Source organism: Eurypyga helias, unplaced genomic scaffold (genome assembly GCF_000690775.1).
Source record: "Eurypyga helias isolate BGI_N326 unplaced genomic scaffold, ASM69077v1 scaffold3081, whole genome shotgun sequence".
NCBI classification, from domain to species: Eukaryota; Metazoa; Chordata; class Aves; order Eurypygiformes; family Eurypygidae; genus Eurypyga; species Eurypyga helias.
Genome location: NW_010231385.1, coordinates 55,513 through 70,986, shown reverse-complemented (window position 1 = coordinate 70,986; position 15,474 = coordinate 55,513). Strand labels below are relative to the sequence as shown.

The window sequence follows — 15,474 nt, the reverse complement described above, 5'->3', positions numbered from 1 at the left end:
GTTGGCCCTGGTCGTGTGTCCCTGCCATCTCCCTGCTGCTGGGACTACTGCTTAGGCAGTCATCTACGGCAAGCTGAAAAGTAGTAATCCAGAAAGAGGTGAATGAGGTGGCTTGTCTCAATCCAGCATGTGTCTGCCAAAGATGTCCTCTGTGATGTTGGTGGGTATAAAAAAAAAAAAGCAGTGTAAGAAACTCTTCTGGTGTATTTAGTGACTTCTTTTAACCCAGAATATTTTCTTAAAACGTAGCCTTTTCTGTAATACCCATTGTTGCTTTTTTTCACTGCTAATCTCAGAGTACTTTCTGCCTTTTAAGGATTTTTTTTTTTCCCCTGTAGCTTCAGGGAACATCATCTGGTCACACATACTTTTCAACATCCAATTCACGAGTGAAAATCCAGTTTGCTAAGAATTCCCAAGTAATTCTAGCCGAGCAGGTAAATTAGAGGTTGGATTTTGGGATTTTTTGTTTCATTTCACCTTTTTCATATAACTTAGCTGAAATAGCAAAATAGAAAAAAATTTTCCAGGGTACTGTGGTCTTATTTACCATGTTAAGCGCTCCTGAGACATTAACTTGCACTGGAAAAAAAAAATTGGGTAGTTGACCAGTCTCTACTTACCCATGTTCTTCTCCCCCATGCCTTTCCCCTTTCTGTGAGGACCTTTGGGAAGAAAGAAATGTCAAAATTCAGCAAGATTGCCATGGCTTAATAGGTCGACTTCTTCTACAGGCTAAAATTTTGAAATTCAGGCCCTCATCCTGCAACTGTTTAAGCATGCTTAATTTCAAGCACATGCTTATTTACAGGATCCAGATTTGTTTGTTTAATTACTTTGTAGCACGACTGAAGCCAGGCTGTCCAGCTCTCAGTCCCATCTGTTGGGAGGGGGAGGGAAGAACTTGATGGTGTATGTTCCAAAAAGCTGTTCCACCCTTAGCCACCAGACAGAATTTATCTTTTGGATGCAGAGGTGGTGATATTCAGGAGTACATGGTAGATGGCTTTGTCAGAGTATGTTAACTTGTGCTCAGGGTGGCCCTGCTTCCCATGATCCACAGCCACAAGGGGATCTCGTGGATTGTCTAAGTGCCTATAAATTCTCTAGCACTACATATTGATACATATTATTGACCTGTCTTATTTATGACAGTGAGGTAGTGAGAGGTTGTTATCCCAAAGCTGTAGCATTGAGTGGTGTAATACTGCTTGTTCCATTGCATTTTCAATAGATTCAAATATGTTCAATTCCACTGTTACTCCGTCATGCTAGCCAAGAAGTATAATACACACATACTTACAAAAAAATTTGAAGCTTTTCTAATTTTTAGTGGTATTTCTGATCACATGTAGTTATTAGATTTTACTTTTAAACTGAAGGCGAAGGGCCAGATCTGCTTGTTTCATTCATGCAAGAATAGGCGAGTCTAAGAACAGGGTTTGGAAAATCCAAACTTGTATATACAAGTCTCATTACTCCTAATTTAATCATCTTTAATATCATAGAATCCTAGAATGGTTTGGAAGGGACCCTCCACTAGACCAGGTTGCTCAAAGCCTCATCCAGCCTGGCCTTGAACACTTCCAGGGATGGGGCATCCACAGCTTCTCCGGGCAACCTGTTCAACTTAATATTTCTGTTAAGTTTGGCTATGAAAGCACCTTACCCTCTTTTCTTAGTTTTATTTGAACATCCACCTTTAAGAGGACAGCACAATCACATGTCTCTGCCCACAATATTTAATGTAAACTTTGTGTTAGTTGAGCGTAAGTAGAAATTGGAGGGAGAGTTGTGTGAGTACCAAAGGCTGACTGTTGGAACATACTGCAGGAACTCAATTTTCTTAGAATACTTACCAAAGGGGGGGGAATAATGAATTTTTTATTTACTTCAATGCAGTGTATTGGATTTCTCTCAGTGGACAACTCTAAGAGCTAGTTATCTTTCATTACTGGGTAATTAGTTCAGTTTTCTCCAAGGAACTGTGGGTAAGATTTAAATAAGAACAACATCTATTAGTAACACTGCTACATCCACCCTTTTACAGATGAATAGCAAGGGAGATGAGTAGTGCTTAACGCAGTTCTGTGAAGTGGTATCTCTTAACTCTGTCTGTGGTGTCTGATGTTATCCCATGGTACACTAGTCCTAGCTCACTTGATGAGAAGGCATCACAGAACTACTGCTTTACCATCCTCTCTCTCTGACTGCAGATGCTTCTCCCAAGTGCTTCCATACACTAGTGCTTGTGTAGGGAGTTCCTTCTCCCTGCTTTTTCACAGCTGTGGCTTCCCAGCATTCTGTCTGGTGGTGACTGCCTAATATAATTGGATGAGTTCTGGATATGGGAACCTCTGGAATTTTTTTAAAACAACTGTTGATTGAATGGGCATCACTTCTGTCCGCAAAACAAAAGGCACAGCATATTTTAGTACAGATGTGGAAATAAATGGCTAGGCTGCACCACCAGTTATTAGAGAAGAATGATCACTATGACAAGGTCCTGCTTTCTCTTAAGGAAATGAATGTTGTGAGATTCAGTAGGAAGATCCATATCCCTCTTACTTGGACAATCTAGGAGGGCCTTGTTTTTTAACAAGGATTGTGCGAAATTCTCCATATAGTTGGTTTCTGTAACCCTCCTCACCTGGCCAGACAATCTTACTGATATTCTTCACTTAAGACTGTAGAGTAGATGAGTTTGGAAGGGATATCCAGAGATATCTTAGTCCCTCTCTCAAAGCAGGATCAACAGGTTGCTTAGGGCCATATCCAGTTGGGTTTGGAATATCTCCAAGGATGGAGACTCTGCAGCCTCTCTGGGCTGCCCATTCCTGTGTTCGACCACCTTGTTCCAGCATCTCTTGGCATTATAGATTGCAGCCACCTCCAGCGTCAGTCGTTGCCATTGCCATGGCAGTTCATGTGTAACCTCAGTGTCCGGCTGCTTATTGACTCTCAGCCACAGGCATCTCTGACCACAAACGTGGCTTTCGGTCACCCTGCCTATCCCTTTCCTATATGTACGCCATTGTCTGGTGACAGTGTATTCGACAGTTGTCACTACTGCCACTGTCCCTCAAAGTCCTCTGGGCACCCCTTGCCTCTTCAGCTGGTTTTAGTTGATATGGTTCCTGAGCTGATGGCTGTGCAGCTGCTCAGATGCTGCTTGTGGTGCCAGAGGCAGGAGGAGAATTGAGATCTGGGATTTGGGGGTACTGGGTTTTTGGGTCACTGCTTTGTGGTAGTTTGCTGTGACCTATGGGGCATCATCCTGTCCTTGTGGTTTTATTATGGCTTTAGTCTTGAGCAACTGTTGCCCCAGTCCTACCCTTCCTTTATGTGTGTGTGCATGCTTTTAGTAACTGCAGGGTCAGTGTGTGTTGGCTTTGTGTTGGTCCAGTGAATTAAACCTGGTTTTGGGATAGGGGAACTAAACCACAAACCAATCCAAACACGTCTGCTCATGCACTTTTTTGTTGCTCGTATGATTGATTTATTGCTTGTTTCATTCTTAACTAATGTTTATTAATGTGATTGACAGATTGATATTTATTTTTGAATAAATATGCCTGTTTACCATATGATGTTGTTTTTCAAATGTCAGAAATTAAATCTAGTGCTGTTTGATGGCTCCCTTCTCATGGGGAAAATAACTCTAGTTTACTAACAAGATGCAGATGCTTCCAGTGAACTCACTGGTCTGCTCTGCATCTTGTAGTTTCTGGCATCTTAAACAGCCTTTATCAAAAGTTTGAGGATAGTTGCAGCTACTGAAGAAATACCACCTTGTCCGGATACTGGCAATGTCAGCTGTTTGGCAGGAAGTAAGTTAGTAGCCTCAGTGTGAGGACAGGGAGGATCCTAAACTGCACCAACCAGTTGAGAAAAGGAGCTGTAGGTGGGTGGAATGGAGTTACCTGTTAGAATTTGGTCAGGGCAGTGGGCTTCACAGCCTTGTTTCTATGAAGCGTGGCTTATTCAGTGTCTCTGGTTTTGATGGTGTTTGAGAAATGACACTTTTCAATGGAGTGTGTGCTCTGCTCAGCTGTTTCTCAGGGAAGTGATTCTAGGGTCACTTTGTCTTCTGGTTCTCAATACCAGGGTGCTTGATGCTTAACCCGTACATAAACCTAGGGCGGTGTGAGCTTGGACAGTCACCTTCAGTTTTATTATTTCTTCTGGATATGCAGCATACATATAAAGATGGTTACCTAACTTTGAAAGCTCTGTAGAATGTCTGGGAAAATACCAGACAGGCTTTTTTCAACAGGGTATTTTTCTCTCCAGGTTCTGATTTATTAAGGGGTTTTTTGCAAGTGTACAGTTAATATCCTTTGACTGAAGCTCGGTGTAACATCTCAATAACACTTTGCTAATTTTATGTTACTTTTGACTTCTAAATGTATTCTTCTTTTTATCCCCTTGAAAAACACAAGCTAAGGCATTGCAAAGTGCTCTTACTGATCAGGCTCTATGCTTGTGTTCCATATTCATTTTGCAAAGCTTCGCATGCCTTTGTATTATCAGGAGAAATAGTAGGGATGTATAAAGAATGCCTTGTGCCTATGTTTTCTTTGTCTGTTCTAACGTTTGGATTTAAAAACTATTTGTAGTGTTCGATTTGTCTTCCCTACCGAACTTTGAGTTTGATGTAGAAAACTGTTTTTTGTAAACTTTGGGCCCTTGGTCTTGTGAGGGATTGGTTTGGCTGGAAGGATGCTTTGCTGTTTCTCCCTCTCAGTCCTCCTTTTTTTCCCGAGTGCCTGGTTCTCATTTAGTGTAATGTATATTTTGTGTTAAACATCTCATTAAATGTTCTTTGCCAAGCTGGAGACTTTTTTTGCAGACTAAAAGCCAATTGACCTAGAAAATAGTGCTGTTAACTTTCTCTACTGAATTCAGTACAGTAATTCCAAGTGTTTTTTTTAACGCCAAACAAATTAAACATACCAGGTAGATTGAATCCTAATTTTGAATGTTGTCAGGAGACCTAATACTCCTGAAGAATAAATTGTACTTAATTCTATTCTGAAATAAAGTAGCTTTAATAGTAGTGTTTGACTATTTGACTGTGGCTCAAATTTAGTCTTTAATTGATAAGATGAAGTACGATGTAGCACATCAAGGAAGGAATCTTTCTTACCTTAGTAACATGTTCAGGATGGCTTTGTGCAACACTGGCGCATTACACTTTAAACTATGAGTTTGTATGAATGATTAAACATGTTGTTTTTATATCAGGCAAAACCTTGTGTGGTCATGCGGCTGGGAGAACTTTTTTTGTGTTACACGAAAAATGAAATGGACTTCAGGAGTCCAGATGATTGGAAAAACTAAGATTACACTTGTTAGTGTTTGCCATTTCCTTTGTGCATACCTGATTTCTTCTCTTTATCTTCGCGTAATCAGCAGCTATATCCATTTCCAGGATCTAATTGAACGTAATGAAGAAAGAGGTTGGGCCGTTAAGCTTCCACATTCTCTGCTCATTGTGCTGCTCACGGTGCTAAAAGGAGATGAGTTAACATAAACCTGAGTAGGCTGTTTAACCTTCTTTCTCTTCTGGAAATGTAGATGCAATAACATTTGCAGCTGAAAAGGCTCATTCGCAGTTTCTAATGTTTAAGGATGCAAATGAAGCATTTTGTCTTTTCTGTCGCCTGGAGGTGTTAAGCAAGGAAACAGAAAGAGGTTTCTAGGATTAGTTCCATAGATTTCTTTTATCATGTTAAAATCAAGGGGGGTTTCAATGCCATGAAATGAAGAAAAGCAATATGGAAACCATCCAGGGAAAATTCTTCAGTTTCGTTTACTTCTCCCTTAATTTTCTGGATGTAAGTTACTACTGGTATAGTCGAATGCTTAAACTTTTTGCAACAGTGTGGGGGAAATGTTTTATAGGCGACAAAGCAATTCATCATTGGCAGTGGCGTGGCATGTCATACAAACTACCTACTGCATTCAAGGTTTCTAGTTTATATTTGAGAAATACTTCTAAACTTAGGTAAGCCAATATTGCATTTTGGCACTGGACAAAGACATAAAGTAGTAAATAGACTACCTAAAGCTTTAAACTGTTTTAAAGTGAAATTATCAAGTATCACTTGAGCTTGATGGTCAGATCCAAAATGAAAACTACTGAGTATAGAGTTCCAGTGGTGGTACTTGTACCTTTCAGTGTTTTGTAACTGTGAGTCCTTGGAAAAACTTCTGTACTTTTCACTTGCAAAGATGTAACCTGAATATAATTTTTTTTTTCCACTTAAGAGTATAATATACATGATAAAATGTTTGGATAATGGAACTTTTTTAAGATTTTAAAATGCAGAATTAAATCAGCGCAAGCAAACTTAACCTTTGTGAACTTATACTATCATAGAATATATATTCTACTTTGTCTTGGTTAAGGAAGACATCTACAGCTTAGTCTGATTCTTGTGGCTTTGAATTTGTAAATTTACCTTTCCCTGGAATTGAAGAGGAGATGACTCTAAAGTTTATTTAGAAGCTATTTTCTATGCAGCCTTTGTGCTTAAGGTGATGCTGACTACCTAGACTTACTCTGGCTGCTCCCTGGTGTTTATACAGGGGGTTACGTACCTTTTTCTGAGGAGCACACTTTTTTGGGACAGTGGAGTTAAGTATCCTTAAATTGGGTTTATACTGGTTCAGCAACTGTGCCTTTTGTTGAAGCTACCCTTTAAGAGAAGGCCAAGAGACAGAGTTCTCTTCACATCCCTGATATTTTGAATATACATTTTGAAACCACGTTTTTAAAAACAAACATGCCTCTCTCTTTTATAGATATAAGCTGTTCTTGCATTCTGTTCTGAGCCTGCTTGAGAGATGGCGTATCTGGGGCTTGGATAAGGCCTGATTTTTTTTCCTTTGGTCCTTCAGAAGCCTGTCTGCTCATACTGGTTGAACTTAAATGTAGTGCAGGATTTTCTGGTAACTGATCAGTATTCTTCGTAACTCTACATAGTTGAAACTATACTTTGGAGAGGAGGGTGAACAGATTAACACCAGGATTACATAAATTGGATATGTTTCTTAGAATAATGGCTTAAAGGTAACTTGTTAATGCATCTCACTACCCATGCCAGAGTTTAAACATGGAAACTGGCGTCTGTGTTTATTTCCAAGTAAATGAGTGCATTATGGTTTTCAGTTTTTCAGTTTTGCTGCCCAGCAATCATCTTTTATCTTACTTAAGGTAGTGGTTGTGAAAATGCTATAGTGCTCTGTAATTTCAGTTTTAAGAAGTGGGACAAACTCCTTGCAGCTGTGTTCTGTTTCAGGTAAGGCTTTTTCATTCTGCTGACTCTTCCCTTTCTAAAGAAATGCTTCCAATGTATCACTTTCTCTTACAGTGTACATACTCATATTTGAGTACAGATATGTAAAACAGCACAGTGAAGTGTTACAGGTGGTGACACACAGTTTGTGTGCTGGAGCCAAGTAACAAAGTTGTTTCGAAGCAGAACAAGCAATGAGGTCTGGCAGGCTGGGCGGCACAGTTCTTCACCACCTCCTTATTCTAGCATGTTGCTCTGGGCTCTGTCACTTCACCAGTTAGCAACTGGCCTGGGAAATAAAGGGTTATCACTGTCTGTCTGCCTGATGCACGTGCAAATCAAGGTGATTGTAATATGCCTTCCCAAAAAGCCAGATATCCAGAGAGCTACAGTAGCCAAAGGCAGGGTTTGTTTTTTCTCTTAAATTGTTCTGATAAAGGATGCTACTGTACCTGTTAGTGTTGTCTTTTCTCTCTGGATGTATATATAAATGTGTGTGTGCTCTGAAGATATTTTAGCTTCAGAAGTTCTAAACAGGATTGGACAGTCTCTTGCTGAAGAGTTACTATTTTTGGTGATTCATGACGATACCTAGGCAAACCTATGCTGCTTAGAGCCTTATCCAGCATAAAATAAGAATGCATAGAATGAAATTCTCTATTGGTTAATACTAAATTTACAAGTTGATGCTGGGGCAGATCAGTGGCTGTTCCTGTGTATGTTCTTTATTCTGAGCCTCTAGGATAGCAGCAACAACAGGGTCCACCTGTTTGAGCTGATAAGTTGTTTGTTTAGCTAGCAGCAGAAGGTTTTTTGGGTGTTCTTTTCACCTCCACTGTGTTCTGTTGTAGAGCAGTTCAGTGCTTCTTAGGCTGCCTGAATGCTTCCTATACTGTATTCTTTGTGTGTTTCATAGGGGGATTCCTTCTGGGTGTTGAATGGACAGTTCCTGTATTGCGGGGTGATCTGTTATGTGTCCACCTCCTTCGAAGATGTCAGTGGGCCTGGTTTTTCTGATAGGACTCCTGAATCTTGTCAGTTTTTGTTTCTTCTGGCCACTTCAACTGGATTTTTCTGTTCTGCTCAGTTGTCTAAGCCTCTGTTGGATCTTACTTGAGCTGCCAGCTCTGCTTCTCAGCCTGGTGTTGAGCCTGTGTAACTTAACTGGCCTCAAAAGCCTCTATTAGAGGCATCCTTGAGTTGTGCTGCATTGTATGTGGATGGTACAGGTGTGTTTCTTGTGAGCTATGAGTCCCTGCTGTAGATGCAACTGTACTTGTGGGAGATTCCCATTTTTCTGTAACTCTGATACTGTGTTTCATTACCAGACTACTTCTGCCCTTTCCCTTCCCTATTGGATCTGCCTCCCTGACTGGTGATGTGTCAAGGGTGGAAAAACTGAGGCAGTTATTGTCCAGTATAACAGTGGAAGAATTCATCAGGTGCATGCAAGTGTTTCATAGAAACCTTTTCCAGACCTTCCTGTGGAAAAAAAGCTTGAGGGCTGGGGCAAAACCCCTTTGGAAACCAGACCTATGTTAACAGTTTCTACTGGAGCTATCTGTGGACCTTCCTTCATCTCATTCACCAGTGAGTTCTTGAGTAAGTGTGGTAACAACTGATCTTGCTGTTCTGCAACAGAATGTTGCTTCTGCTTCTCTTCTGCCCCTAAGTCGTTCCACTGCTTGACAGCATGCATCCAAGAGCTGGTTCAAGCGGTGGCTTTGCTTCAAACTTCAGTCATCCTGTGACTAAAACAGTGCTCCTCAGAAGCAATGGAATGCTTTAGTTTAGAACAAACCTTAAAACAGAAATGCAGACTCGAACACAAAAGCAGGCTGATATGGCAGCATGCAGTCCCTGCAAACCTGGGAACTGAGGATGTGCCTTCCCCCAAAAGAAGGCTCTTGTAGCCAGTTGCATACTCTGGTAGCTTATGTGATTCTTCTGCCAATGCCCACTAAACTTCTCTGTTTAGCTAATTTTGACACATGAAAAGTGTTTTCCATTGCTTTCACTTTTTAGCTTTTTTTGCCTAGGCCATTGTCTTCCTGTTGGTCAGTGGGTCAGTTGAGGAGTGCCAGAGCCTGCCCTAGAGAAGGGGGGTAGATGGGACTGTGGGAAGGGATGTGTTGGAGACGAAGTAGAGCATGGGGGAAAAGCAAATAGGCTGGCTCTCTTGCTTCTCTGGTTACTCCTGACAGACTGCAGGCTCTGAGCCTACCCAGCCAGTGGTGCTGTGGTTAAGCCCTTTTCTCCTGAGTGGATTACTCTTACTGGAATTACTCTTACTGCCTTGCAATAAGCAGCACCTTGGGTTTGGGTAATCTTGAAAATGAACATATCTGATGGCTGCATGCAGCAGATGGCTTCTCCTGTACAGTTCAAGAGCTTGTTTAGAACCAGCTCTGTTTAAGGTAGGAAAGCTTATTTTCAATAAGGTAGAGCAGGAGATCTCGATCCTCTCAGCAGGAGATCTCGATCCTCTCAGCCATTTCTTCCTCAGAGATGGGAAACCTTTTCCTACAACTAACCATTTTGGGTACCAGGGAAGGGACAAGCACAAAGCCTGCATTACTGCATTGCTTTTGTGTGGTAAGATCCTTGCAGAGGCTCTTGCACCTGGAAGCAGCTGGGCACTTGGTTTGTGTTTTGCCACGTCAGTGTAGTGTGAGTGGAAGAATGCCCTCACCAAATGATCCTGAAAGAAAGAACACAAGATTCCTGATAGCTGTGTTTTTGTACATGGTGGTATTTAGCTAGCTGGAGTTAAACCATGATAGTCCTGCTCATGTTAAATTGATGTTATGTTCAGATTCAAATATCTTGGCTTGAATGAGGACACCAAAAAGTGTGTTTAATTGTCCATAACTACCATGGAACAAGACAGGGGAAAAGTTTTTTAATATTGCTTGTTTTGTCTAAAGCTGGGTTGGAACTGTTCAGTCATTTCCTGCAGTGCTGAGAGGCTTGGCAGTGAGTTGGCTGGTTTGCCACATACTAGTAAGCCCGCAGAAGAGTATACGTTGCCAAGGGAGCCAGTGTGCATGAAAGTTTTTTTTTTTTATTATGTGGTTTTCCCTCCTTCATGCTGCTTATGGTCTTGCTGAGGCTGAATCCACTAGTGGCTCTGTAATTGAGTAATTGTGAATCTCTGCTGTCATCATTTCCAGGCGGCGATGCAAAGGAGTCTCCCCTTCTAGGGTCGGTCTCTTCAGTTACCTTAGGTCTACAGAAGCTTCAGACAGACAGGTCCTCTCCAAACATCAAGAGGATGGCAACTGATGCTAGCAGAGGTCTGTTTTAAGCCTGCTCTGTACCCAGAGCAGGCAGATGTGATTGACAGACGGCAAAGGTCACAGGTCAACCACAGACTTCCCAAATGGATTTTCCAAATCTTGCCTTTGCTTGTCCTGCTTTAGCATTGTGTAATTTTTGCTATATTTGGGGTCCTGTGTTCCCTGATGGTAGAATAAGGCTTTTGTCTGGCCTAAGGGCGGTCGGGGGGTGGGATGTAAAAAAGGAGAAAATGAACTGCTTGCAGTTCTGAAGGCACTGCAATTAAAGCAAAAATTGCTGCTTTTGGAAATAGAGGGGTTTGGGGGAAAACTCTTAGTATCTATTTCTTAGTCAAAGAAAGAACTAATTTTCTTGGCATGGAGTGTATTCTGAAATTGTTCCCTTATCCAATATTCCTTATTGTTTGCCTGTACCTTTGACTATGCAAAACTGAGCAGTGATACACAGGTATCGGGTATCTTCCTAAAGAAAATGCTGGTACTTGTTTATGGTGACACTTGGCACATTTCTTGTGGGCGGATAATTAGTCTTCAAGACTGGACTGTACTGCTGAATGTGTGAAGGAATAATAGAACTTTTGGAAGAACTTGTTTGATATGCAGTGTGTAAGCTTGTGTGCGTACAGCAGAGGTTCTGGTGCTGCTGCTATGCTGGCAGATCTGTGTGTGGATGGACTGTCATCAGGTACTAACAAGTCTTACTTGCACAGCTTCACCACTTTAGTGTATTTCATGAACTAAAGATGCTAAGGGATGAGTGCTGATACATCTTTGTGGGAGCTGAAGGTGTTACTGCCACATTCTTTATTATGGCCTTTTCTTACAATTTACAGTATCAATCACTAAAGTTTTGAGCAGGTCATAGATAATGTTATGTAAGAGTATTGGAAGTGAAGAAGCACTTCTCTAGTGATGAGCTGGCAAGCTTTGGCAAAGCTGACAAAGTCTTTCTGCTGAGCTTAGCTAAATTCAGTTGCAAGTCATGTCAAAGAATGCATACCCTTTCTGTGTGAGAAGTGATTTGCTGTATTGGCTGGAAGCCAGCGGATCCCCCTTGGTTGGTTGACTTTATTTTTGATTTAAAGATGTTGCAGCATGTGAGTTACGTAGTTTCAGGTATCTTGTGATACCACATTGAGTTAAACTATTTTGTTTTGGCTCTTGTTGCTGGGAAATAACTGAATATGATGACAGCCCTCCATAGTCAGTCAACTGGGGTAAGCTGGTGGCACTAAGCTGCTGCTTGTTCACAATTAGCCAGCAGTTCTGTGTGAGGTATAAAGGTTCAAAGCAGTTAAAGCCAAGGGGGAGCATGTGTAGACAAATTTTGCAGTTTGTAAATTCTGAACACTAAAAGTATACATTGCACAACCTGCATCTTTGTCTCTTTTTACAGTGATGTTTGCATTAATGTATGAATCTGCTGCACATAATCTGGTACTTGATTTTTAGTAAGTATTGGTTATGCCCACATGGAATACTATGGTTCTGAGATTCATGTGACAAATATACAGGATGCAGCAGATTGATTTCATGAAATAGCCTGGAGTGTTCCTTCCCATGTGCTTCACAAATCTCTCCTGAATAGTGCTGTCTTCATCTTATCCAAGGACATGCTTGGAGAGGAGCAGAGAATGAACTGGGTGGTCTGAAAGCCCATGCCACAAGGCAGTGACAAGAGACAGCAAATCAGACAAGGTGGTCCCCTCTGTGCCTGTCACTGGGAAGCAAAAGTTTGGGACCCACTACCTTGATGACCTCTGGAGATACCGTGTTTTTGATAGACTATGAAAAGAGAGTGGGGAGAGGAGGCAGCAGACAGTGAAGCTGGATGTGGCACTGAGCAGGATGCAAATGCCAGTGTTATGGCAGAAACTGTCAGAACAAAGTTTCTCGGCTAGGAGTGGTACAGGAGGGACAGCATAACTGCCAGCTGCCAAGTATGTAAACGAACCTTTCCATAAAGGTTTGAGATTGGAATACGGTCTGATGGAAGGGAACTCTGCCTTACCTCTGGGTGTATTCAGGCACCTATTTAAAACTCCTGTGAAGGAATAAAGTATTTATTTTCACATTGTAATATGCTGTTTCTGAAATGGTCAGCTGCAAACTTTGTCACTGTGACTTCAAACATCAACTCTTTGTTTCCCTTCTCCTTTAAAAAGTGAATGCCTTTGGTGTTCAGATCCTTTGGCACTAGATCAATAGATCTGCACCCTCGTGTTGAACTTCCTATCCCTTCCTCCTGTTGCAGTCTTCCCAACTTTGTGTTTGTAAAATAGCTATCCATCAAATCAATATTGCTGAGTTGCTGAGGTAATAAGCCTATTGCAGTGGAGATGAGATAAAAACTCATAGTTTGTTGTGAGCTGAGGCCAACAAGCCTTTGATGTAGCTAAACCGATACTCTGCATTTGGTTTGGGTGTCTATGCACTGAGCTTCCTAGTGTGTCTGTCATACTTATCTGGTCTTATCTCTGTTATCTGTAGCACCCTGTTAGCTAGGATGGTAGGAAGTTGTCTGCGCAGAGCTGCTGCTGTTATGCTGCCTGCTAGGAAGCTGCTGACAGTGAAAACTGAATCCCAAACATTGGGAACTCTCAGCTTTTATAAGATCGTGAATGAGAGGATGTTGTTCCCCACCTTAAACATATTTTTATGTCTGTTCTGTGGTCACATACTAGTCGCATAAATAAAGCTTCAGCAAATCACTTTTTTGTCAGTGACTAAACTGTGTGGCAACCCTCACATCTGCAGCACATGTGTCTTTATTTTGTCTTTGACATACAAATTCTGATATAAGAAATTGAATGTTTGCCACTGTTATTGTTGGTATTAAGTAAATGGCCCATTGGCTGGAACATTTTGCAGGTATCTTAGAATTGAGGGAAAAAAATATCAATGAAACAGTTGGAAAAAATTGTGCAAGGCTAGTATGCTTTTGCTTTTTTAGTTTTTTTTTGTATGGTACAAAAGACAAGTTCCCTGAAACATGTGTACTCACTGATGCATCAGTAACTTCCAGTGAAACAGTTCTGATAGAGCTGCCTTTTAAGCCCTGTGTAGTGCTGACCCTGCTTTGGGTAGGGGAGGTTTGAAAAGATGTCTGTGTACTTGATCACTGAAGTCTATTGCTGGCATAGAGGAACAGGAGGTGGGGGGTGGGAATGTTCTACCTATGTATTAAAGCTGAAGAATTGAAGTATGTTAAGCTATTTCCACATTAATTCTGGAAAAGAGTTGCCTGAAAGACATGGGGTAACATCGTTTCACGTATTACCTTGTTCTCAAATCTTTATGTTGAGTAAGAGACTGCACTTTCATTTCAGTATTTCATCCAGGTTTGGTTTTAGGAATGTGTACTGGAATTTTCAGTGGCATTGCAGTTTAGCAAGTGTATCTCTGTAAATTACTTGTAGCTATTAAAATGGTGAGTTAACTAGCCTCTGCTTTCTCAAGGGATGTTTCTAACTTTCAAACTGGAGTACTTCCACTTTCAGCTATTGTTTTTTCTTTGGCCAGGCTTTGATTTGTATAAATCCTAATTACAGGGGCTTTGGATCTGTGTGCATACATAGTTTCAGTGTCATACACATTTTTAATGAACTGGCTGAAATTCTGCTTATATTGGTAGTTTGGTACATAAACAGATCACTATCTTCTAAACATTTTTTCACTAACGGGCTCAAAAGAGAGGAAAAAATTAATAGCAGTGTCTGTTTTAAAACTGATTTTTAGTTTCATCTCCTGAACTTATCTTCATTGTCTTTGTAGGCATCAGAAGGTGTCACCTTCATTGGACCTGACACACATGCTATTCAAGCTATGGGAGATAAGATTGAAAGCAAATTGTTAGCCAAGAATGCAAAGGTCAACACAATCCCTGGCTTTGATGGAGTAGTCAAGGTGAGAAATCATTTAATTACTGTCTGCCTACTGTAGGAACAGTGTCAAAATCAAAGTACACCTATTGAAGGTCTGATGTAGAATGTAATGACTTGAACTTCTTTTTCAATAAGATGTAATTAAAAATGGGGTACAGATTTTAACTGGCAAGAGTCCATAATTAATGATTTACTAAGGACTGCTTCTATGGCGTCTCTAAAAATGTCTGGCTTGAAATTTATTGTCAAGGCAGGTAAATGTGTGTTAAATATCAGGGGTGGATTTGACTATCTGCATGTGACTTTACATTTATTGTGCCTTTACTTCTTGTTGGCCAACATCTCGACAGCCCTAAGTTAACAATGGAGTTTGTTACACCGTGTGAAGCTTCCATCATGGTCTCTGCTGATGGTGTAGATTTCCATGTGTTGCAAAACTTGTGGTGAGGGTAGGAGGGAAGTTGGTGGCTTTTTATATGAATCTACAGCTAGTGTTCATCCTGGGGTTTTAGAAGGAATGAGTTGCAACTATGTTCTAAGTATTTTGGTTGTTTCTTTCATTTTATAGGGTGAAATAAACTACATTTGGGTTTGGTTTATTTTCTGCTATAGTGATTAAGTATTGGGCTCTTACAAGCTTTCCTGTGTGTCTTTTTTTTTGTCTGTGTTTAATATAGGTAATGAAGCTTTTTTTTCCTTTAAAACCTTTGTATATGCCTAAAACCTTGGTGCATTTTAAAATGTTGACCTCCTGGGTGTGTTTTTTTGTTTGACATGTCAAGTTAGATTCCCTCCTGAATAAAATTTGAGTAAAATTTTGAGTTGCAGGAAGAAGCGAAGAGTTTTGTTTCAACAGCACTTTAGTGTAGTTGAAGGGAAAGTTTTTCAGGTTTTACTTAAGACAACTGATTCTGACCTCTGATCATCCTAAATCTTATTTATATGAAGAAATGTAAAGATAATTGCCAACAACTGAATATATCGATA

The 15,474-nt window shown here is 40.7% G+C and overlaps 1 protein-coding gene across 1 annotated transcript in view; it reads left to right on the top strand.

Moving 5' to 3' along the window:
- Positions 1-338: 338 nt before the first annotated feature.
- PCCA (propionyl CoA carboxylase, alpha polypeptide) overlaps positions 339-15,474 on the top strand; it is a gene marked incomplete at both ends in the record, with an annotated part of 68,878 nt that continues 53,742 nt past the window's right edge. Inside the window, 2 exons of the mRNA XM_010161037.1 lie at positions 339-437; positions 14,378-14,509. Coding sequence (XP_010159339.1) covers positions 339-437; positions 14,378-14,509 — 231 coding nt within the window. The remainder of the gene's footprint in view (positions 438-14,377; positions 14,510-15,474) is intronic.